This window comes from Lissotriton helveticus, chromosome 9 (assembly GCF_964261635.1).
Source record: "Lissotriton helveticus chromosome 9, aLisHel1.1, whole genome shotgun sequence".
Lineage (NCBI taxonomy): Eukaryota > Metazoa > Chordata > Amphibia > Caudata > Salamandridae > Lissotriton > Lissotriton helveticus.
The window spans coordinates 1,068,204,502-1,068,231,138 of NC_136070.1; the positions used below are offsets into that span (position 1 = coordinate 1,068,204,502).

A 26,637-nucleotide genomic window follows, 5' to 3' on the forward strand; every position below is an offset into this window, starting at 1 on the left:
GTTGCCCGAGCTAAGTGGTGAAAGGAAACACCTTCACCTCCACCTAGGATAGGCATCTTCAATATATCAAGATTAGAAAACAAGGCCACATTGAACTTAAATGATCTCCCTTCTCACAAGGGAGAGGTGTACCAGGGGCAGTCACACACACTCAATAGGCCAGTTGGGACAGGGTACCCTTCAGATATGCTGCTGGAACCGGCAATGTCTCAGTCCTTTGCCTGCTTCCTATTTTCTCTTCTTCATTGCAATCTTGTCTTTTCCCATGAATTCGACATCACTTCCTGAGACGATTTGTTCCAGTGTTGCTCCGTGTCTGTTTCCATCACGCTCTGTGTCAGTCCCAATCTGGAGCCCCAAAAAACCTGACTCATCATCTTTGGGGTAGAAGTGACAAACCTTGTTTCTAAACTCAAAGGTAATGCATAAAGGGAAGGTCTTTTCTGTTTTTATGTTGTCTGCACTCAGCATGCTGAATCATGCCGAAGGGAGGTGTTGAAAAATTGCACATTTAAAGCCTTGGAAGGGTATTATAGTTTTGTTCTTGCCACCCTGAGAGCCTTCACTTCCTCCTTGAAGTTGTGGAACTTTGTGACAAAGCTCTCATCCTCTGCTGTGAGCCTTCCACCATTGGTCCTACTGGATGGGTACTCTTCAGTCGGATCTCTGGGGAGCCATATCCCGGCCGAGAGGACGCACTACAAACACTCCAATGTTTGAGCCCTCTGCACCCTCTGGTAGGCCCCTCAGTCTCAGGTTTTCTCCTCTAGAGCAGTTTTTCAAGTCTTTAATCTTGAGGATGGTAGCATGTGCTTGACATCCAAGGACCGTCATGATAGTGTCATGTGAGGTGCTTGTCTCTTCTAGACGCTCTGTTCTTCCTTCCACTCCTACAACTCTGGAGCCACGTCAGCAAGGTGGGTATTGAGTTAGGTCCCCATTTGCAATTTTAGATTCTGGATACCATCTGCTGTGTCAAATCTTATTTTGTCTCTGAACAGAAGCATAAATCATTACTTAACGTAATATATGCAAAATATTTTATTCTGTTACAGACACACAAACCTGAAGAAAAATGCAAAACAAATAGCTAAAGTTTAATACTCCTGTCTCAAAAAAGATGCTCACAATTAAATTAAAAGCCTCAATATCATATGTCCATGAATATTCAGTCCACCCTCCTTTTCTGTTCAATATGACAAATTGTTCTTAGATCGCAATAACTGTTTCCAGTATATAATCACGGTTTGCTGTAAACATATGTTGTCTCTGCATTGCACTGGCAATAAATCAATAATCTTCCTGAGGAAGTATGACAATAAAAATCAACCATCATTATTCATGAACACATTCTCAAACATTTCTTGGAGAGATAGTGATCATAAAAGTATCCATAATAAAAAAACATTTGGAACTTACTCCACAAATAGGAATTCGTATTAGGAATCACCTATACAACTAAAACAAAATTTACAGATATACCTTATTGATTAATAATTATACAAACATATATAGAATAAGCTTTCAGCTCATTCAGTATATATACTTAACATAATTACATAATTAATCAACATCCTAGAACTAGCTTATATGTTTTAATATGCTTACCCCACCTACTGTTTGTGTTTTATCCCTAATTAGAACCTATATCACTCGGACTTATGCTAAAAGTTCCATAAAAATCTCCAAACCAGTATGCTTAAAGAGAAGATACCTCACTTAAATCTATCTTTCCCTAAAGGTTAGAACACCAGGTATAATTAAGGTTCATATTTCGGTCATTGTCCAGCAAGCATGTGATCTCTAGTCAATATAGATTGTTACAGTCTTATAGACTTGCACACGTGATTGTGGTTAGGGCAAAATAGAAGGAAGATTGTTATAGGCCCTTACCGGACTTTGAATGGCATCTGGTATGTATCCTAGTCAAGATCCTATTAACCAATGCCATCTTCAAGCTTGGGGATATCCATAAGATCTACCCTTCCAGTGAGTACATATATCCTTGATATACCATTAGTGATGAAACCTTTTTAAGTGTGGTATGGTCCTGTAGAATAGCAATGGACAATGGAATACTGAAGGTTGATGATATGCTTGCAAAGAAGTTGTGTGAGATATAGTGAAGCAGTATACAGATCATTGCATTGTATATTTGATGCGGAGACCCATGAAGGAGAAGGTGAGTTAGAAATTCAAATCCCTTTGCTTAGTACTGGCCAGACAACACATTGCAATACACTGGGTACATGACATAAGTCCTTCTGTAAAGGTATGGCATAAGGATGTGCTTTAGCAGAGGATGATAGATGAGCTACACATGCTCAGTGTTTGAACAGACCCAAAGCTGGGAATCATCTGAGTACAAGAAGAGAGTTGATATAGGGCCAGATGTAGGTGGCTAAATACCGGTCGGTAACGCCAAAATTCGTTGCATTTCTGCCCTTAGGGTATGTATGTGCGCCACATGTGCACAAATGCACATTTCAGGGGTGCTACAGGATGTCCTTTGGACACCCTGGCACACTTGAAATACCTCCCGCTATTAACGATTCGGTAATACCGAATCGCTAATAGTGAATCTCTTCCCATTCATCCCTATGGGCCTCCTAGCCCATAGGAATGAATGGCTAGGTATTCCTGAATAACGAGTCTGAATTACAGATTTGTTATTAAGGAATGTTAAGGAATCGCTAATATTTTAGCGTTTCCTACCTACATTCCATTTAGCGAGTCCTTAATAGCAATTCGGTAATAATCGCTATTTAGGGCTCGCTAAATGGAAGTTACCTACTTCTGGCCCTTAGTCTATTATGCCATCCCACGGTAACCTACCTCTAAAGACTGTGGAAATAAATATATAAATACTTTGATGTGATTGTTTGGATATGTCAATCAGACATGTATTATTTGAAGCAAAATGGTGTTCGATCTAAATTGAAACATAATTACAAAGATTAGGGAGAGAGTGATGGAAATTCTATGGCAAACCATGACTTGTGTGTTCCTGTTTTTTTATTTTTATTAACGATCTTAATCATGGTTACCTGCATATTTTTAAATATTTATTCGTGGTTAGCATCAGTACTAAACAGCATATTCAGTTGGCTTCTTATTTCCCACAGTGGTACATATAGTGGAAAAATTTTAGCATTTACCAAAATTGGCAGACGATAAGGCTAATACTAACAAGAAATCTGACGCTTTGGCAGGGTATCACTTTTTTAGACGAGCTTAGAAGTGAGGCACTAACCTGGAACTTGAGAGGGGTGGTTGAGGTGGCTTGGCCTTTTTTCTACCTTTTGTGAAACTTTACGGATTGAGACCTCTGAAAATTTCTCCAGCTTCAGAGCTTTCCAATAGCCAAATTTGGGGCCTTCAGGTGTTATAAATTATTTAACCTCCCTGAGTCACAAAAACATTTTTATTTTTCTGAAGAGAACAGGATCCTTAATCGATTGACGAGAGTGCACTCATTTTCACAAATCTAAGAAATGTGCAGTTTTTTTCAATGTACATCTCATATTATTTACCAGAAATCCAACGAAAGACCGCCAGTATATATTACGATCAGTGTGGGAGATGTCTGATTAATCAGAGTACATGGGCCCATGTATTATAAAGCACTATTTCACACTATTTGGCCTATTTGTTTTGAGAAATGAGTAAAATTCTGGGTAAGGAAATTGCTTCACAAATTTCAGTCACACAATTGGGGGTATTTCCAAATACTCCATGGGTACACAAGGACTATTTCAAATGTTGTGTTTTTTGCATAGTTTATTAATTCAAGGAACTGAAAATCTATTCAATTGCCCAACTAAATACCTGCCATGACGAACTGAAATGGACTATAGATTGTGAAACATCTATAATACCCATCATGAGGTGAGCTGGTTAGTTTACTAGTGTATTGAGATTGTTTAAAGGTTAAATAATAACTGCAAATTGAGTTACATAGTAGAGGAAACTGCCAAGAAACGTGTATGATCCCACTCATGATAGTTGCAAAATATATGGTCCCCATTGAATTGAGATTCCCAAGTGCTTCAGGTCAAGCAGAAGCTAAAATGGAAGGCAATGGCACAAATTAGATATTAAGAGCTTTTGTAATCTCATCCATCATAGTATTTCTAAGCATGACTCGAATATTGAGTAAGCTGTACAGAAGATGAACACCTGGCTAGTGCCCAGCTTTGATGAATGTATTCCTGTGCATACTGGTGAGCAAAAAAAGAGGTCTCTGCTTCCTGGGTTGACACTAAATTGACTGAGGAAAAAAGTGCTGTAAGGAGTTTGAATGCACCTGGAGGAAATCTTACAATGCCACAGCTAATAAAATTATATGAGGGCCATTTTAGTTTATTATAAAATGGCTATGCTATAGTACAAAGCTTGCTTAAGCCTACAGCAAACCCACTTTCTGTTTAAGTGTCCAATAAATGTGACAGGATTGCGGATTACTTTATAAAAAAAGTCAACAACATTAATGCACATTTTCCTGGTAACATCCTCAGATCTGATGCGGGATGCCCTTATCCAAAGACTGTTCAGGGGGATGGGCTGGTGGGGGTTGAATTGCTGGACGCTATCACTTCTAAATCCCTTATGTGCAAAGCAAAGTCTGGCTCCCTATCAAACCAGAATTGATGCTCAAAGTTCATGAGATACTCATTCCTACATTTGTCTAGCTAGTCTCTCCTTGACCACTGCTCTGGTGCCCACTGTGTGGAAACACTCCAAAGTAATTCCTTTTTTTTTTTTAAAACCCTTGCTGAATCCAGCCCTGCCCCAAAACCATCGACTCATCTCTGTCCTACCTCTTTTGGCTAAAGTGGTGGAGAAACAGGTGAACAATCTTCTGGTGGACTTCTTAGAGAAGCTTCAGCTGTTCCACCCCTCGCAGAATGGGTTGGACCAGCCCACAGCACTGAATCTGCTCTTCTTAAAGTGACTGATGCCCTGCAACAAACCACTGATGAGGGAGGTTCCGCAGCGCTTATTCTATCAGGCTTGAGAGCCACTTTTGATACAGTGTCCCATGAGGTGCTTCTATAGCAATTACACCAGATTGGAGTCCCGGACAATGCATGAGCCTGGTTCTCCTCTTTTTTTAAGCAATCGATCCTTTCATATCTCCACGTTTGTCATCTACTAAGGGAACTTTAGGTGACAGCATCTCTCAGTTCTCTGCCCTAAGTCCGACCCTTTTTAACATTTATGTAAAGCTGCTGCCTGGCAAAATGTTTTGGGATATCTGATGCAAATGACACCCAGCTCATTGTTTCAACGTCAGTGGGGTCAGCATAGGGTGCTGTCAATTGTTTCTTTAATTGTATAACCGCCTTTGTTAACTGGATGCATTCCAACTTCCTAAAGTTGAATGCCAATAAAACTGAGATTGTCATGTTAGGAAAACATTAGCATGAATGGGGAGATCACGGGTGGCCTAGAGTGATAGGGTGCCCTCCCAAGTCCAGATTTTCTGTAAAAATTCAGGGTGTCTGGTTTTACGACATCTATCGCTAGAGCCACAAGTTAACGTGCTGTCTGCTATCTATTTTTGCAGCCTTAGAATACTCATCCAGTCCTTAATCTCCCTCACCTCATATATTTCAACATCCTGTATTTGGGTGCCATCAGGTACGTGAAAAACAGGCTGCAAGTTGTTCATAACACCACTGCAAGATTACTTTTCCACCTGCCAAAATTCACAGCTGAGGATACTTTGTAAGATGCATTGGCTTCCGATAGAGAAACACATTCAGTTTTGAGGCTCTGTGTGCAGCTCACCGGATTATGAACAAGCAGGGTGAGTCTAGATTGTTGTCGTTGCTTCAGCCCCATCAACCAATCAGGTCTCTACGATCAGCAGACTCAAATCTGGTGGTGCTAGCTCGTATCAGTTTGGCTAGGAAGGGAGGGCGCTCCTTTTGAGCGATAGCTCAGGTACTATGGAACAACCTGCCTATACATCTACAGGAAACTTCCAACCACTTCTGCTTTAGAAAGCATTTGAATCCCAGTTTCTGTTAAGGGATATCTGTATTGTAGCAGGCCAGTGCTTTGAAGCCCTTAAGTGGGGCAGCTATGCACTTTATATATATTATAACATATGTGCATTTATTTATGTACCTTTCTGTGCATGGACAACGATCATGAGCGGCTGATTTGGGTGGCACCGGGCTGATATTAGAACCTGGGAACAAGGTTTGACTGTCAGGCAGTCCCTGCTCCCTGAGGCCACCAAGCATGGCTGGAGGCTATGCACAGCTGGTTTAATTGGAACTTAAGCTGAACACAAGGCCTCGCTGTATGCAGGCCCTCCAGCCAGTGAACCATAGCTGAGGGTTTCTTTCTCACTTTTTGTATTGGATAGAGAGTTTGCAGCACAAAGTTGATGGCTATGCACAGCTGGACGGATGTATGTCGTTAGCACGCATGCTTTTACAACGCATGCCTTTACCACGCAACTTTTACAACGCAAGTCGTTACAACGACTTGCGTTGGAGGGCGCTGGATAGTGAATAGTTTAATTTACTATTCCAACTCCAGTCCCCGTGGATAGTAGGGAAGGTGTTGGATAGTAAATTAAACTATTCCCTATCCTAGAGCGCCCCCCAGCGCAAGTCGTTGTAACGACTTGCATTGTAAAAGTTGCGTGGTAAAAGTAGTTAGTTGTAAAAGTTGCGTTGTAAGCGCTGCTCACCCAGCTGGACTGTAAAGAACAGGGCGGCAGTGCTTAATTTATAAAGAATTAAGAGCTGAGGCCTTTTTCGGCAGGTCACAGCAGCCTGAACCATGCATTGCCCATGCCAGCGCTGCCAATGACAATACCAACATAACACCTAACCATTGCATTCCAACAAGTGTAACGATTCAGACTATTTCAGGCCACATAAAGCTATAATAATGGTGTGAGAGGCTAGTATTATTCATTTCGATTGTCATTTGACTTAATAAACACAGTTGTTGTGCACATCTCAGACAGCACCACTGTGTGGTGGACAGTCACTAGAGCCGGTGCTGACAATTAAGTGCTGGTGCCGACCACCGGAAACCTCCTGCTCAAATTAAGCACTGCAGGACAGGTTGCTGGATCTCACTAGTGTGGTTAAAAAGCATGGGTGGGAGAGAATCACAAGCTAGCCCCTATTTCATCAGCCTTTTCTGTGCCTTCTCCCTAATAAATCTAATCACATTGAGCATCTTTGTGTTAGCACACTTGCACGTTTGACTTCATTAATCCAGGAAACATCTTGAATGGAATGTTTTCTTTCAAATATAGCTATAAAACCATCGCACGACGGTAATGATGCTTATAACGGTTTTAAAAACAAAATATGTTCGCACGTCATTCGAATCATCATTTCACAATACATTGTTCTTTTTTTTCTTTTTGAAGTGGGAACAAGTTCTTTGGTTTTAAAACAAAGAAAACTGTATGAAAATACCGAACATCCGCACAGCGTTATTAGTCTCAAAGACGTGAATCCATTATCTTCACCAGAAGGACCTCCCTATGGCAGAGTAACAGGTAGGAACGTTTTTAAGACATGAGAAACATTCTTCTAATGAAAAAGTCTGTTACACAATTTTTTATGTGAGACGTATATGTTGTCAATGTTGCTTGCAAAATGATCTCTGTACAAAATGATTTTACTGCTAGCTACTTTCAGGTTCTTTGGTCAAAACATCCATGGATCATAGTAGCACCGACTCTGTCTGATCTGCACCATCTAACTTAGATTCTGATGGTGTGGTGTGCAAATGTGCCCCCCGCCCCCAAATAAAATGATTTGAAGTCAGGGCCCCCGTCCAAAACTTTATGTCAAGGATTGGGGGAGGGGCAGGCCTGAGCGCAGGGGGAGGGACTTATGAGATCATTTCAAGGAGATATCTTCTATGCCGTATAAACCACTATAAATGTGGGACATGTAAAATAGGAGATTCATCAAACAAAAACATAAGGTAACCAAGAAACTCTGCTCCCCATCATTTGGGTGTTGTGAGCCCGTCACACTCCTCGGCCCCAATGCCACAGCACCTCCTAGTAATGATAATAGTCGCCCTGAGTTGCAAGAAATCTCCTCCAATTACATTAAACTAGGCACATTTTTTTTCGGGGCTCAGATTAAGTGATTTGACAAGAATCACAGGATGTTGAGCGAATGCTGAGACTTGATCCTGGTTCCACAGTACCAAAGTCAGCAGCTCCCACCAATAGGCCACATAAAGAAAAAGTGCCCCCAGATGTTGCCCCCCATTTTGCAGCGAAGGTGCCCTTGGTCCTAAGGCTAGCAAGGAAATTAGCCCCATACCCTTTTTAAAAAAAAAAATAATAATAATTGTAATACAGTGGGCTTCTCAGACCCCTGGACCCCAGTGCCGCTGCACCTGCTTCAAAGAGGATAGCTACTGCCTCGTGAAAGTGGGATGTCTCCTCTGCCCATTGTTAAAAACATGAGCCCCCATTTTGCCCCATCCCAGTCACTGTCAACTCTCTGATGCCCAAAGTAAGGTGTCTCCTCTGCAATAATTTTCCCCACCCCTGGATCATTACTCAGAGGCCCAAAGCCACACTGTCAGAGCATGTGGCCACTGAGCCCTAATGCAAATTAGGAAGAATAGTAAAGCCAACATGGGGTTCAGCTGGCTCTTCACATCACTGGGACCTGGTGCCACAGCACTGGCCTCACCAATCATGCCTACAACTCTGTGAAGTAAGATGGCTGCTCTGACCACTCCACTGGGCTGTCACTCCTAGGCCTGAGACACAAAGCAGGATTTATGCCCCTTTGTGTAAAACACAAATCTCATCTCTTAAAGGTAAATGTGGGCAACTGGTTAATCATGAAATATAGAGTACTTGGGAGCCAGAATAGACTTTAACTGGTGGAGTCACTTGGAGCCTTCATAGTGACAAATATGTGTTCTTCTTGAGAGGTAATTTTATAGTTTCACCAGGTTAGGTCTGCAGTGTGTCCTTATAATGGACAATTGTAAAAATGTGCTGAGGTATAGTCTGATTTCCCACCTATTAGTTTAACTTGCATTTATGTTTCATTTAACATGCACCTGTTATTTTATATGTGCTACAACAAAGTGAAACAATACAAATAAATGATACTGAATATGTTGCTCTTTTTAGCTACTTCTTTGAGCCTGTGACCCCACTTATTCAACCTGCCCCACAACCCTCAGGATCGCTGTTCACACTCTTTATGTAAATGAAGACAGCCTGTAAGTGCACTAGGTAAACAAATCGCACTTCCAGGCGTTCTTCATTTACAAACAGTTGAAGACGCATTCACATCTGCCTGGGAATGCAGCCACGGGCCCCCATGGGGGTGCGCTGCACAGTTTGAAGATCTCTGGTCTAGGTGGACATGTATAGCCTGTGACATATCTTAAGATATCCACTTAATGTGGAGACTACTTTCTGTTGTAAACAGCTTGGGCAGTTCTGAGAATTTTAAAAAATATGGCAATGGCATGGCATGGCTTCTCTAATTTCACTGGCAGCTCTCCCTAGCTGAATTATCCTTGAGGTTGAGGATGTCTCAAAACCACTGTGATGGAATCAGGCTGATGAGATATACTTTTTTGATTTTGTCCAAGACATACTTACAGGGCACATGGAAATTTACTTGGGGTCATAATCCGTGGCTTATTGTCCAGTACTCGATGAATGTGGAAGGTCAATACTCACATGTGCTGAGTTTATTCCTTGGAAGGAAAGGCTAGCAGTGGTCCAAGAGTGTCGGTGCCACTTGGTGAAAGGCGCTGTGTTTCTAGAGAACACTATATGTCAGCTACTAAAAGCATACTACATTTTTCATGAGTCCACTCAACTCTTATGTTGTTTGGGAGTAGCGGCCATTTTGAACTTGTCGGGTATCAATTTCCTCATGATTCACAGAATTCTTGCTAGGCAATTAAGATACTTTGTTGCTGCAGTCAAGAACTTAGCTCCAGAACTTGTGGAAACTTTGGAGATTGTTTGTTTTTCTGTGACAGCATGTTAGGAAATTGAAGTTGAACTAAGAGCAGTATTCTAAGGATTTAAGTCATGTTTGGAAAGGAACTTAATATCTCTGAATTTGAATTAACTTGGACAAATATAGAACTATGGGCCAGATGTACATAGCTTTGGGTTTGCAATTTCCTGATTGCAAATTTTTGCGATTTGCTATTAAAAAATCGCAAATAGTTATGCATACCGTGTGTTTTACGCTGTTTGGGTTCCCAGTGGGTTGCAATTGACCTTGGGGACCCCTTCCCAAGGACCCCTTCCCAATTGCGAATGGGGAACCATCAACTCGTAGTTGGTGGTGAAATGCGGCTATTTTGCAACCATATTTCAGTCGCAAACCTTCATACATGCCACTGCGAGTCACTATTTGGAAGGGATGCCCTCAACAAACCCCTTCCTAACTTTGAAATGCCTACCCATTGGGTGATTCGCTGATAGGTTGCTGAATCACAATTTAGTGATTGGTATATAGTAAAAAGCTTTTTTCCAGTCGCAAACGGGCGGTTTGGGAGCTGAAAAAATCTCCTGATCCTGCTTCCTGATGCGGCTCCGGCACTGCTGCATCTAAAGCCTACATACAGTTTTATCTACTCGCGCTGATCCTGTGCAATTCTCAGCCTTGCCGTAGGTGGTGCTGGCCTAATTCCTCCACATTCCTGCTTTGCACCCTTGGGCCCCATGGAGCCACTGGTCTTCTCATTAGGCTTCTATTTGCATTTATTTCCTCGGTGCGAGTCAGCCCTTCTCTCCGTTCCCCTTGCACCGTTCCAGTGCAGGTCCATGCTATTCCTCTACCAAAGGCCTCTCTGAGGTTGCCGCCGCTGGCAGTTGCCATAACTTGGGGCTGCCAGTGCCACCATCAGAGCCACTGCACTTAGCAGCTGATTTTCCCAAGATCTACCTGATGCGATTAAGAAACTAGGTACACTGGCTGGTGGAGGTACCTCAATATAGACCACTATCAAGGAAGGAGTACTCTCAGAAGTTGCACAAACAATTTGGCTCTGGCTCGGATCAGATCCGGATGCCTGACTTTGTGGGGCATGCAATGATGAGAGCAGCGAGGTGGGTAAAATTCCCAAGCACTGATGCTGCAGACTATTTAGCTCTACAAAGTGCATGTGGGCTGGATTCCTATCCCGAAGTTGACATAGAGCGTCCTTCAGGTTCTCTTTTCAAGTGAGTAGCATTATTTACGTCTGTCCTGTGAAAGGCATCTGAAGTCCTGGAACTACCCTTGCCCATGGAGAAAAACAAGGCAAACATACTCCCTGAAATTCTGCAGCCATAATCTTCAGCATCTGAGTCCTTGCTCCCTTTAAATGAGGCTTTGATGGAGCCCATTATAGTCACATGGGTCAGGCCAACTTTGGCCACAGCGGTGCCCTATCAGGTCATATTTCCTGTTGCCATCGCCCTGCCTCTGGGGATGATGCACCAGTGACAGAGGAGTCAGTGGTGCAGGTATTGTCTTGCTCAAAGCAGAATCCTTGTGTATTACCTTTGGCTTTACAGGATCATCAATTGAAGAAGAGAACAAATTCCAGGTACATAGTGTGTTGCACATTAAAATAATGCAAAGAAAGAACCTGCAGAAACCATTAGGGCCCATTACACCAGACTGATAAACTCTTCATCTGCATTGTCTGGGGGTGGTCCTATAGTGGACATCTGTTGGACTTTGATGTGGGTTCAGTTCACAATTTCACCAGACAAAACTGATTTCATTCTGAAAACTGCAGAGGTGGTCACTTTGCCAGAGGTATTCTGCAAGACATCTTGTTTCGACAGTTTTGCAGACCCACCACCTTGGAGGTACTGTTATGGCATGAATTCATGATGCTTCATAGATCACCATCATCTTTATTAAGTCAAAGGTTTCCATGAAAGTACAATAAAATCATATACAGAAAATTCACATTTCAATAGATCAATAAATGTCAATAACAAATAAATAACCAGAACTTGTTTGTGGTAGGAGAAAAATAGAAGCCCCTACCCCCACTGCATATCCTCGCCACATGTGGCAAAATATAGTTATTACAACTGGGATTTGTAAGCTGGGAATCCAGTTATTTTGGCGAGCATTCAAATGAGACCTCGAAAGCCAGTTTCACCCGCTACATTTTACAGGAAATGATGCTGTGGATGTTGTTGAAATAGATTGTTCATCCCAGGTCGGAGTGTGGACTACTTGGGCATATTAAGTGCTCTTGATCTTCGGAAGCAACTGGAGTATTCCTGTAGGCTGATGGGATGAGGTGGGCAAGGAGACATGGCAAAAACACCACTCCTCACAAATGCATAGCGTGAAAGTAGATACCACAGGAATATTATCTAAACCAAATCTTAATGACAACCAGTGGACTCAGAATGCTCCAGTGACGCTGGTGAAAGGTCACATTGAACTAATAATAACTTGTTTTCATATATCAGTTAAAACTATTCTGTTGTCTGTTTTTTTAAGGGATGCAAATAGCAGGCATTACTATCACCCTTTTTAGTGGTGCTTATTGCTTAACTTAAACTATTCAATGTGTAAAGTCTGATGTCCTGAGTTGGCCATCCCTGCATAAATTTGGGGCCCAACGGGGGAGAGGGGGGGAGGAAAACAGCACCGACCAGAGACTCCAAATTAGGTGTGATAAAGGCCGCTTTATTGGAAGCAGGTGGACCTTAAACAATGACAACCCTTGGCCTTCGCCGTACAAAACTAGACCTCACTAAATATGCAATTTCCTGACAAACCCCCCACCCCCTCCCCTAACTGGTTCCCCCAATCCACAAACAGCAAACAATTAGCAGAAACGTCAATTTGCCTCTCCACCTGGCTAAATCCTTTATTATGCTTGACCTACCCCCGATAATCCAACAACAGATCTCCTAATCTTCCCCCATATATTAGGAAGAACCGCCACTCGAAAGACGTGCTAACGGCTTTCGACCCCCCCCCCCCCATTAGGACTCCTGCACTTCCGGGCATCGCGCACCAATGGCCTGACCCAGAGCCTCCCCCAATTGTAGCACATACAACTCCATTCCGCACTAACAGGTGAACCCCATCCTCCCGGAAAATCCACTGCCCCATACCTATGCTCCCGGCGCTCCATCCTTTCAACCTTCTCACTCCTCAAAAACCTTCATTTCCTTGGAAATTTCCTCCGGGTCCTATCTATGGCCACTGGCCTCTCAGCCTCCCTTCAACCCGCCTAGGACCGAAACTCTGACCATATGACCTGACACCCTGCCTACCCGCGCCGTATCTCTAACATGTCCCTCCTCACTTGTTTAACCAACGCTAACCCTTTGCACGGTACCAAGCCCACGTCAGGCACACTCCATCCTTTACCACTGCACACCTGGCCTGCAACAACGCCTGCCAGCGCATGCCCCTTTTCCTTGCCACTGACAATGCAACAACCTGTCGTCCAACTCCAACCTCTGATTCCGGTGCTTGACCCAGTCCCCCTTTCTGCTTGCTTTATAAATGAGTGTTCACCAATATAAATCTCCAGCAACGCCGCAGTTGGCCCCGCCCCTGCACCTGAAAAGACACACATGTGAGAGGCGAGAAATGTCCTTCATGTCGTAGTTTCACTTCCCACCCTCCGCAGCCTGACAGATGCCCGCTAACAGTCCGACCTCCAGGGCCAGAGTCCTTCCCCAACCCTGACGCGCAGCCTCCGTTGCCGCCCCCACTCTGACGGAATGACTCCGTAACGCCTTCGGGTCCTCACCCATACACCATAGGGCGTGCCGCAGGACCCCCAACACCTGTGCCGCATACACTCTGCCACCTCCTCCTCGACCAAACCCCCCCGCCCAGCCGTCCCACAGCTGCGTCCCCCAATCCCCCGCCGACGGCAAATCGTCCCCCCCGAAAGCCCCCGCCCATCAAATTCAACCTGAACGCAACACCCGCTCTTGGGGAAACCACCTATCCCCTGCCCCACTGCTCCCGACCACCGCAATTCCTCCCATGTCCGCTCATAGGCACACCATGGAAATGCCCCAAGAACGCCTGTCTCAAGGAGATCCCCCTTAATCCCCACCGACAACCGTACTCGATGATGCAGCAGCGTCAACCGGACAGCGTCAGACCAAATGACGACGTTGCCGTCCTCTTGTCCTCCGGCAGGCGTGCTTCCATGGCCACGGAGTCGAGCTCTCTACTAAGGAATGACAGCACCGAACTGGGACCGTGCGTCTTCTCTGGCTCCCGGGGCACCCCCAGGTAAGCCATAAGGCCTGTAAAACCGTCCAGCTCCACTGGCAGTCCTTCGAAACCCGGCCGTCTCACCAGAAAGAAGTCAACCAGATAATGCGACATCGACCAGAGCCTGTCCGCCAGGAAAAAGCCCACTGCAAAAAGAACCGAATGGCTCGCACAGCGCACACGAAATCGAACCTCCCATGGGCAGTGCTGTTGCCCCCCATGCCAACATTGCCGCCCCCTCGTCCTCTGGCAGGCGTGCTTCCACGGCCCGGAGTCGAGCTCTATACCAAGCAAGGACAGCACCGTACTGGGACCGTACGACTTCTCTGGCGCCAGGGGCACCCCCCAGGCAACCCAAGAGGCCCGTACTGACCAGCAGCCGCTGGCAGTCCGTCGGACCCGGCCGTCCCACCAGAATGAAGTCATCCAGATCGTGCGTCCGTCTCAGAGCCTGTCCGCCAGGAAAAAGCCCACTGCAACAAGGAACTGAAACGCCCAAACCGCCCACGCGAGATCGAACATCCCATGGGCAATGCTATTATCCCCAGAATTATCCCCCCTGTCAACCGGTTCCCCACAAACCGGTGATCCTCCGGATGCCCTGAAAGCCGCCAGAATGCTAACCTAACCTCGCACTTACATGAAAGCACCTTCACCCACTGCCGCCACGTCCATGACCATATACGACACCCCCGGGGGCTCCGCCGCCACAACGACTTACCCCCAGACCCCGACCGCTGCTGGCACAACCGAGACTGACCGGGCTCCTTCCCGAGCACCACCCCGATAGGGGAAACAATCAAACCCGGCAGCGGCGGCTCAAAACAAAAAAGGGGGGGCCCCATCCGGACCCCGCTCACCTCCTTAAACAACTGCCCCGCACTATCCCTGTGTTCGCCTCGACTGCTCCAACTTCTCCACCCTAACCGGCGACAAGCCTATGCCCAGACTCTTGACCCCCTTTCCCCCTACCCCTTTCCCCCTGGCCCCCCTTCCATACCGCGCCATTCCCCAGCGCCCCCCAGGATCCCCGGTATCTGTACCAACCGACAGCCGAGGATTACCCAAACCACTCCCCTGCTCCGCCACCATCCTTACCTGGCGTCAAGGCCGGCGTTGTCACTGGATCCCGCCGCCTAACCAGTGGAGCCGGGGGGGGGGGCGTCACTCTCGGCGCTCCTTGCCGTGGACATACCTGAAACACACTACCAACACCGTTACTCTGCTCCCCCCCTGCATCTCCCCCTCCTCCTCCGGTCCTCCACATAATTCAATTGCACCATATCCTCACCCCCTTTCCGCATCTCCCCCTCCTCCTCAGAATCCTCCACGTCGTCCCAAGGCACCATGGCCTCCTGCCCAGCACCATCCTTCCACTCGTCCCCCAGCCCCCCCCCCCCCTTTAGGGGCTCCGTCCAACTCCACCCCACCTCCTGCTGACAAAACCACATCCAATCCCCCCGTTCCAAGTCCTCTCTCCTCTCGTCTCCTCCTCCACTCCTCCGTACTTTCTCCTCCCCCGGTTCAATCATGGATGGACCAGCAGAATCTATGAAACAACAAACCCATCATTGTCGACAGCGCAAAATCCCTTGGAGTCCCACTCGACACACAACGCAATCTACCCTCCTTATTAATTCAATTGCAAAGACTGCTCGATACCACTGCGCCCTCTTAGTGGGAGCCCTCGCTTCTTCCCATAGCATGACCTCAAACAAACCTGGTCCCATCGCTGGTGCTCTCCAAGACTGGAGTACTGCAATTCTCTTCCTACTGGCCTGCCCAAATCCCTCCTGTCCCCCCTTAAGTCTGTTCCCCTTAGATCAGCACGCCACATTATAGGGCCAAAAGAAGCGACCACAGCCCACCTATGTTATCCACCCTCCGCTGGCTTCCCATCTGTGCGAGATCTCTCTACAAGACTGCCCCCATCACCCACAAAGCCTCACACTCCTCCTCCCCCGCTATCTGGCGAATAAACTGAAACTCCCTGGAGGCTCTAGCCCTTCACGAAATGTGGAAAATCTACAGCTTGAACCTCCCACTTTCACGAAGGAAAGATCGATGGCCCAATCCTTCTCAGGCGACTTAAGGAGAATCTGGAATTCACTTCCGCTCCAGCTCTGGACCACCAACTCCTCCCCGGCCTTCAAAACCTGACCTCAAAATTCTCCTCCTTCAAGGCACTTCCAAAGTTAAATTATGCCCTCACTATTACCTGCAGGAAGACCCTTTTAGTATAGAAATTCTTTTAGTCCCTCTAACTATGGAAGTGCCATCCCAGTGTGTACGTGTGGTCTGTGAGACTGCCATTATTACAGTAAAAATCCTTTACCTGCGATTGGGGCTCTTAGTAACATGCTCACGTCACAGGTCCATTGTAACATGCTGTTTGCTACCTCCTACATTTGCTTGTTTTCGATACCTACACAAGGGCCACCATGCCCACGTAACTCCTGCTCTTGTGTGCGAGTGTCCTCCACTTATTGCAGTATTATACATCTACTAGCACATTGCCCGCTTTCGTAACCCGCACACATGCCACGCTTTCTCCTGTAACGCACCGTTTGCTACCTCTTGCAGTTTGTTTGCACACGATTGTCACTTATGCCTCATTTACTGTAACCTTGCTTTAGCAATCCATTCACATGTAATGCGCCTGTAACAGGTCTGTTACTATTGTGAAGTGCTCTGACACCTTCGGGTAAAGTCTGCGCCATGTAAAACGCATAAATAAATAAATAATACTCTGCATCTGATCAACAGTCTCTTGCCGTCATCCCCAACCCCGGCAGCCGTCCTGACCCTTCGGGATGGGAGTGGCGGGGGCGCACCGCCCCGCTTCCCCTCGCGCTTTCAAGAATGGTCCCTCGTGGGAGCACGACCGCCCGTACCAGGCAGAGCCGGCCCATCCCCTCGGTCGAGTGGAGCCGCATGCTGCTCTCCCGAGCGCCTATCTCAGCGTCCCTGCCCAGAACCAGAGGTGGGGTCCAGCATGCCGGGGAAGAAACCCCCCTTCCCCCCACAAAAACCCCCACCCCCCCTGCCGAATGCCCCCCCTCTGCACCCGTCGTGCCCCCAACCCCCCCCGCACTTGTCCAGCCCCCACTCCCTGCAGGACACCCCACCCCCCCCACTCGAAGGCCGCCCCTCAAAAAAGACCTCCTGCCCCCCCAACCGCCCCGCACCCCTCCCGCCAACCCCGTACCCCCGTCGTACATTCGCCGCACAACAGCTCCCCCCCAGCCCCACCCTCCCCCCCCGGCTCTCAACTTCTGACCCCCCCACACCCCCCATCCCACCCCCTCACCCCCCTAGCCGCCCGCGGAGACGGAGACCTGGGAGGCCCCCACCATACTCACCTCCCCCTCGGGGACACCACCACCCCACGCCCCCCCAGCCGTCCCCCCCTTTTAAATAACACTACCGCGATTCTCATACGACATGCCTTGAAATAAAACTGTGTCACGAAGCATGGAAAACGAAGCTTCACTAGAGAGTTGTTGCTATGCGAAAATCCTGGGCCTCCGATCGCACTCACAGAACCTGCTATGAAGTGTAAAACCCGCGGCGAGGCCGCACAGCGGAAGCAAGCTCCAGAGCCATCCATACCGCAGCAGCCAACCTGAGCCACGGCATTTTCAGAGGAGTGTGGAGAGGGGGGGCCACCAGAAACCCAGACTCCCTCGGAAGCCCCAATTAGCCGCACACCCCGGCCACAAGCATCCCCGCCTCGCATACCCCCGCACTAACACAAACCCCGGATGACCTAAACCTCTCGTGCACCCACCCACCACTGGAAGACACAACAGAAGTGGATCCCTGGAAGCAACACGCACTCAGCCGCATGCCAATCAAAGGTGTGAGCCCCGACAGGGACGACCGGCCCATCCCTCCAATGCCGCAACCATCACCACCACGTCAATGAAACGTCCGTCAACGACCAACCTTAGCACTGCAAATCCGGACTCGACCCATGCCGCCTGCTCCATCATTGCGGATCTCCCACAATCGCCATCGTCGACCTACTTCTAAATGCCATATATCCCCAGAAGGCTCCCCACAAAGAAAAACCAAACCAAAATAATTGCCTACACCACACCCCTGCCTGGCTGCTGTGTCACTAGCCACCAAAATGGTGGCCTAAGATGCAAAATGTCCGGATTTAAGAGACCCAGCCCAAAAGGAGCCCAACAATAGCCCACCCCTGCCCAAGGCTACCAAACTAGCCCAAAACCAGCCCACATACGGTGCTGGGCTCTACCCCCCTCCCCCGGCCCCAAAACCCCCCGGGGGTGGCAGGCCTCCCGCTGGCCGACCCCCCCCCCCCAAAGCCCTATTGAACATGTAATCTTCCGGGCACTCTGTTTCAGCAAAAATGGCTTAATTTGCTAAGCTGTGGTGCTAACTGAGGATTCAGGTTTCGAAATGCCCTATTCTAGCCCTGGATCACTATGCCCTCGCCTGGCTTTGGCAAATGTGATTCCTTTAAAGTGCATCTTTGTTTAGGACTGGTGTTAGCAGATGCTTTTTTTGTTTTAAACATAAATATATTGTGAAAATTTGGTTTGTTGGTTGACTGGGGGTGTTAATTATGGACAAGCAACAGCCACAATCCCTATCAGGGTGAACCACAACAGTCCCTAAATTAACCTGTGCTTAACCCTCTGGTAGCTTGCAACAAAAGCAGTCAGGTTTAACTGTGATGTATTCCTATAGGTTCTGTATCGATCCCCCTATTCCTGACCCTATTCTGGTTAACAAGTTAACTAGCAGCCATCCCATGATGCAGAAACCGTTATCTGATTACGCCAGACCACGGCACAGGAGCGCGTTATCTGATTAGGTCATAACGCTTGCCATCTAATTAGGCAAAGCAATATTCCTCCAGCCCCTGATAAGGCATACGGAGTCCTCAAAACAAATCAAACCTATGACAACCTGGGAAAAACCCTGCGGCCATTGTTTTGATTTCCCCGAGAACTTCAGTAAAAGAATGTGCTAACGACCAGCTCGTATGACATCCTTATTGACGTATCTATGTCCATCCTTACGTCAATCTCGGCACCTTACAGGTATAAATATTACCGACATTGCCTTAAGCAAAGACACGCGGTGGTGACGAGATCGGAGCAGCGAGACTTGCCGAAGCCCAGCAGAGAGCGAAGCCCACTGGCGCTGCCCCGCCTTCCTGACGCGCTGAGAACGAGATGCTGCTTTCTCCTGCCGAGAAATCCAGCTCCGGCGCTTCCGAGCAGCCCTCGCAGGCAGCTTGGAATATCGAGACCTCAGACGAGAGATACCATCCCTCAACCATCCTAGATTCAAGGTACAGAACTGAATAACCCCTTGCAGAGAATTCTTGAGTCAGTCACTTGGCAAAACAAAACTTAACTTAAACTGCTACTTTCTATCCCCGCCCACGTATTAGGCTTAGGTCAGGTACACTGGGGTAGGCGTAGTTAGAAGCACCAGTTGAGTACGATTAGTCAAATGATTTATATGTATGTATCTATTCTGTCCATTTTAAAACACCATATGGCTTAGAAACCATATAAATGTTTTTACAGTATTATTTTATACTTCTGCTTTTATTGTATGCACTTTACTTAACCATAAGTATTGCGATAATATCGATCCATTTCTCTTGTACGAGAAAAGAGACTGATCAATAAATAACATCTTTTATTGAACACGCCCGTCTCTTCCTTTTCTCTACAATCTGGTGAAACTAAGAATGCACGTACTGACTGAGTAAAATAAGTTGTCTTTTGTTTTCACACGACTCTAGAGATATACTCTTGATTAGGGGAGAGCAAAGTTGTCATGTTCTATGGTTGTCAGAAACTAAATCCCTTCTTGTCTATCCAGGGAGGTTCAACTCCTCCTTGTCTATTCGAGAAAGTTTCTAGTGAACTCTGAGCTAGCTGGCAAACCCAAAACTTTAAGTCTAATATCGACAGTAGAAGACCTAGTTAACGTCTGGTCTAGGTCTATACTATTGGAGGTATTATTCCAATGCGCAGAGCCTATTGGGATAATAGGAACTACACTACATGGCGCCCAACGTGTTTGGATAGGCGATAAAACTAACGCAAGACTTTAGAGTAACTCAGTCGTGCTCTTTCACTCAGACCCCTTTTTCCCATAATACTCCAAAGACGTCTGGAGTGGGTGAGAGGTAAAATCCGCCAAACCTCGCAGGAGGGAACTCCTATGTATGGTTCTTGGTTCAATCAACGTTGAAGGATACACTGTTCCAAAATATTGTGCATCTAATCTTTGTTTCCGTAAGAAACCTGATCTGCAAACAAACAGAAAAACCTTCCTGTCGGTAAAATGGTAGACAGTGATGATGAAAGAGAGAGAGCTAGATTAGCAGCTGAAATAATAGAAGCTGATAATACTATGCAAGAAGCAGACCCGGATATAAAACTCATCCCGGTCAACATAAGAAGATCTATAACGTTAAAACTTATAGACAATGGACTGACACCAAGAGGTGGTACAGTCATATTCGTAATTGAGGCACACGAATATCGGCAGACAGAGGTATTCTATTCATGGATACACTTTCCAGCAGCAAATGCTGTAACAAAAGAGTTCCACTATTATAAAATAGAGGAACCACCGGATACCTACACTCCTTTCGAGGAAGTGGAAGTACCACTCAAATTCCAAGAGCACCTGCTCTTGTTTAATGGCGCCCTAAAACATAATAATCACATCATCAGGCTCGGTCCACTAGGTAGACCAGGAGCAACGTGGCCGGTCCTAGCCGGATACACACCACATCCAGACATCGAAAGGATGTCTGCAGCAGATGTTTTAGTACAACTAAAACAATTAATTAAAATATATAGACAACTAGTCCAATATGTAATGCGGACTTCAACCATCCAACCTGTAGTTAAAATTCCACAGCTGACCCCACATCAGGGGAACACAAATAAAATTACACCACAGAACATACAGTCCTGCCTAGGTAAAGTACCAGCTAAACGGGAACAAATACCATTCTGGTTAGCACAAAAAATCACCCAAATAGAGGCGGTGTTTCCAGACACCACTCCTGTGGATAAACACAGGATTCTGACTATCTGTCTTCCAATGGGAATCGCACCACACGTGGAGGACTGTGACACTTGGGGTACAGTCTTTGCTTCCATTTACACAAAAACACATGGTGTACCATCCATGTCGGTAATACCAGATGTTCTAAAACAAATTCAAGACGAATACGGTCCAGAACCCGCTTTAACTCTCGGTATGAAATTACTAAAAGACTTCAAGCAGGTCTCGGCAATATTACTAGCCAACATAAAAGGGGAAGCAGCGAATGTGGCGATCCGCCAGAGGTTAAAAGAGACAGATATAGCAGACCAACCAGCTGAAATTGCCAGAATTATAGAAAAATCCTATGAAGAGCTAGGTAGAGATAGTTTGGGTGGAATACCAGTGAAGCCCCAACTAATTGAAAGTCCTGAAAAAATATTTATTAAAAATAATCTAAACAGTCAAAAGAAGAACTGGGATGGAAACAAACAATCCAATCCAAAAGAAAAGAGATTCCAGTCCAGAGGAAGGTCTCCTCGGCGGAGAGAAAGATCTCCGGACCAAGGACCCAAGTCTCCCCAAAGGGAGCCCTCTGTGAAAAAATACAACCTTAGAAATAGGGATAACATAAAGAAACCGGATAGATATCAAGATTTTGATACACGTCCCTCTCAATCTTTTCAGACTTCCTCGCAGAAATCGGAAAGAAGAGGACGATCGGAACCCAGGGAAGGGCACGTCAAGTCCAAAGACAAGGAACCTGCTCATCCAAATAAAAAATTACAGTTTCCAAAGAAGAAGGTAGCCAGTATTAAAGTATTCAACAATGCCGAGAATACTGAGGACACAGCTGAAAAACGGAGAGTGGGCTCAGACAATGCTAGACAGCGCAGCAGAAGTGAGCATAGCACGCAAAGTCCTTATGAATCATCTGGAGACAGTGGACACGAATGAATACATTCAGGTGGAAACTGCAGACACCAGAGTTAGCAAACCTCACAAAATATATGAAATAACTTTACGTATAGAAGGGGATAAGACTAGGAAAATAAGGGGCCTTTTTTGGGATAATCTCTCCAAGGGCTATGACATCCTTCTAGCTGAAAAAGATTGGCCACCAGAGTTCGTCAGGGAGTGCCCACATGGCGAAGAAATAATTATGCCTGCCTTCTCAAATCATATTCCAATTCATAGAAAATATACACTTGCAAGAAAGTGGGCAGTAGCTCAAGCTCCTGCTTTATATAAAAATCATGTAGGATGGGATGAGGACTCTCCTCCTCACAAAATCCAGTTAAAATCACAACCTACTGCACAAAGGCAGTATCCAATCAAGCAAGAAGCTAAAAAACAGGTAAAAGAAATTCTAGATCAACTAGAACACCAGGGGGTGATTGAAACTTGCACCTCACAAATGAACAACCCTTTGTTTCCTGTCTCCAAACCAGACAATTCATATCGTCTAGTTTTGGATTACAGACACCTTAACTCATGTTGCAAAACTTTTGCAGTGCAAAACTCGCATAGTGCTGCACTAATGAATAACATAGTGCGCAAAAAATATAAAACAACATTAGACATCTCTAATGGATTCTTTTGTCAAAATATAGCACCAGAGAGCAGATACTTATCAGCGTTCTCAATAAATGGCGCTCAAAAAGAATTCTGTCGGTTACCCCAGGGGTACAAGAACAGCCCAGGAGTATTCTCAGCGAGGGTAACAGAGTTACTACAAACCTATGATGACGAAGCATTATCGTATGTCGACGACATATACCTAACAGAAGATGACTTGGATACTCACTTGAAGAGAGTGAACACCATAATACTTGGGTTCGCAGCAGAGGGTTACGAATTCAACTTTAAAAAATCTAGAATTGCCCATCTAACAGTCCTGTTCTTAGGATATGAATTATCAAGTGAAGGCAAAAGCCTGGCTGACAATTTCCTAGAGAAATGTGCCGTACTCCAAGCACCTAGAACACTAAAAAACTTACAGTCAATTCTAGGCTTCCTAAATTTCGGAAGAACATACATTGCAAATTACGCAGAAAGGGTCAAACCCCTTTATGATCTAATAAAACCAGAATTTAAAAAAACAAATTGGACTCAAAAACACACAGAAATTCTGAGATCCTTACAAACAGATATGTTAATTAAAACAAAATTAGAAACACGTGATAACACACGCAACCTTGTGATTCGAGTCATCCCAGGAAGATGCGGATTCACATACCTGACCTCTAATGAGGGAGAAAAGGTACCAATTGCATTCAAATCGCACTTGTACACAGAAGCTGAAAAGAAATTCAGCATTAAGAAAACATTGTTCATACAGTTCAGACCGCAATAGCTAGAGAAAAAGATAAAGCTGACGGTAGACACATCACAGTCAGAACAGCGGAATCAGCCTTTGAGGCATTAACAACCCCGTGTAATTTACCAACAACAGCATTGAATCCGGAATGGATACAATGGGTGAATTCCATTACAATGGACAAAATAAAATACTACTTTGATCCAGAACTAGAGGAACTAAAATATCTAGAATATGAAAGAATATTCCCTCTGCCAATCGACATTCTGCCATTACGACAGTACGCTTGTGTAATCTATACAGACGGACATGCTCAACCATCCGTTTGGGGAGAACAAGCATACAACCCCACATGTGAGATTACAAAAGAAGTGTGGCGCGGAGGTATACTAAGACCTCTATTAACAAAAACACACTCAGTAGAAACTAATTCAGAACAACAGACTGAAATAATAGCATTGAAAATGGCGCTAGATAATGCAGATCGCGAATTCCCGACACTCATAGTGTCCGATTCGTATTACTGCGTCAAATCATATAACAGCCATTTACAGAAATGGATTCAAAACGGTTACAAAGATGACACAGGTGCAACAATAAAGCAAAAACTGCTTTGGGAACAAATAGTTCTGTTAAAGAAAGAACTACCAAAGACTCACGTGATACACTCACTGAGTCATCAGCGTGATGGCGTTCACGTTGCAGGGAATTCATTGGCTGAGAAAGCCACAGCGGTAGCAACTGAATCGGCTTCCGTAGCTAGAAAAAAGCGTGCAGTAAAATACATTGACGGTGAAACAATGCTGGCGGTGAAAACGTCATCAAAAGGCGACTGCTCAGCGTTACCGATCAGTTACCCACTCAAATATACATACATAATCGATGCGAACTCCGTTCCTTTTGCTCGAATCCCTGGAGTGGGGGATAGAGTAATTCCAAACAAGGACAGGAGAACTTTGTTAATAGCAGACGCACATATGGGCGAGGGTCTCAGACACCTCAAACTAAAAGATTCTCTGGAAGAACTACAATCAGTGTACTGGTGGCCAGGCATGAGCCTGCATCATCACATTTTTGTAAAAAAATGCCCAGGCTGCAACAGAGATCGCAGCGGCGAGAGGAACGGGGTAATACCATGGCGTTTCACTCAATAAGGGCTAAACAATAATCAGTGAAACAAGTATAAATAATTCGTCCCATTAACAAATAAAGACTAGTTTCCACTTATAAATGTAGACCCCAGCACTCGGCTGACGTCGGGACTGTTATACAAAGATTTGCGAGTCTAAATGGCATATACGCTAGGAGCATGCTACGTTTGACCAATGTTTTCATTTTAGCCCTCAAAGCTTGTGGGAAAGCACGGCCAAATGAGCATAGCGAAGCGGGATTCTTCTCACTTCCTTCCTGAGGGATACGGGATGGTGTAAAGAAAAAACCAAGGCATAACAGCAAAGGTATTAGGTTCGGGAGCTGGGTGGGTCAAACATCTAATAAGTGTCCAACGTAGTCTAAATAACTTGCCAAGAAATTCTCTGAAGGGATTCAGTCCGTACGAATTACTGTTTGGGACTAGGATGCTAGTCTTAGATCTTGACAGTCAGACTTCAGTGGTGAAAGAAAAAAGCTTTGATATCAAAGATCGTTTGGCTATTTTACAGGACTTAAACGAAACAAGAAAAGACCTGAGCAACATAAAGTTGAAACAGCAGCCAAAAACAACTGAAGAACCACCACCTGTCCCAGCAAGACCTGTCTGGATTCCAAAAATCGGGGATCTAGTCAGAGAAAAGATCGCGGTAAAGAAGGAATTTGGGCCTTCTTACAGAAAAGCAGTTCCTGTCTTGTCTATCAACGGGACAAGATCAGTTGTACTACCGCCGCTTGCTGGTAAAAAGGAGAACCGAGTTGTATCCATCGACCTGGTGAAACCACAATCATGTGGCCAATAACAAACAGTAGGCCAAGTGGACTCCCGATAAGTAGTAAAACACCAAGGTTTGCTACAAATACAGAGGTGCTAACTAAAAGGCTAATCACATTCGAAACGCCTACAGAACAACAACAAGTACTATGCAACAATGCAATGGAACTCACACCTCTGAAAACCCAAATAAAAACATTTAGTAGAAACACACCAACCTACAATGAAGTAACAAATGAATATGCTGAAGCTGCAAGAAACAGTAATCCTGAAGCAATTGGAACAATAGACAGAACGGCATCCGGCTACTTCATCAACTTTGATGATTCTTCTGAAGATCTAAGTGAATCAAAGACACAGCCATCAACAAAAACTTTTAAAGATAAAGCTAAGGAACTTTTGAAACAGCTGAAAGAAACCTATCTGATTTCTCCATGGATTGAATTTTGGGTGTCCTTTGGTGTATTTATCCTGATACTTTGGCTCATCATGATACTATGTTTGGGACGCTTCATTGAGGGAAAATATGCTAAAATGGACACAGCAAGCCAGAAAATCAACTTGATCCTCAAGCCACACACGTCTTCACACGTCGAGAAAAGAGAACTTTCTTCAGTCAATTTCACAGCAAATCCTATACCGGGTGGGGTAGCATGGGACAATACTGACTATGAAATTTATGGTCCGGTTGAGATCCTCAAATATCCACACCAAATTAAGATCTCGTTGAGTGACTTTGTAAAACCAAACTCATTTGCTGATGATTGGGACTTTGAAAGTATTAATAACATGATGTCTGATCTGGTGATGTCTGCTAAATTTACCAAACATGATTATTTGCAGGGTTCATCTAATTATGATAGTATGTACTGCTACAACCACTATGGTAACCATTTTCTACATAAATCTGCACAACCTAGAAATGTTTTAAATTATAATCAATGGGAACATTGTGCAACCCCTCCAAAAGGAAGCTCAAGAACCGTTTATGACAAATATTCTTATTTTTCAGGGTTCAATACAAGTAAAGCTGAAACATTTTATTTCAAATTGTCAAATAAGACAGGAACAAAAACCATGCTTACAAA

At 45.3% G+C, this 26,637-nt stretch overlaps 1 protein-coding gene across 2 annotated transcripts in view; it reads left to right on the forward strand.

Moving 5' to 3' along the window:
• Window positions 1-26,637, forward strand: part of CFAP92 (cilia and flagella associated protein 92 (putative)) — a 385,549-nt gene that overhangs the window by 160,031 nt on the left and 198,881 nt on the right. For both annotated transcript variants that reach the window (XM_078661436.1, XM_078661435.1), the window contains exon 5: window positions 7,406-7,537. In XM_078661436.1, the coding sequence (XP_078517562.1) occupies window positions 7,406-7,537 (132 nt within the window). The remainder of the gene's footprint in view (window positions 1-7,405; window positions 7,538-26,637) is intronic.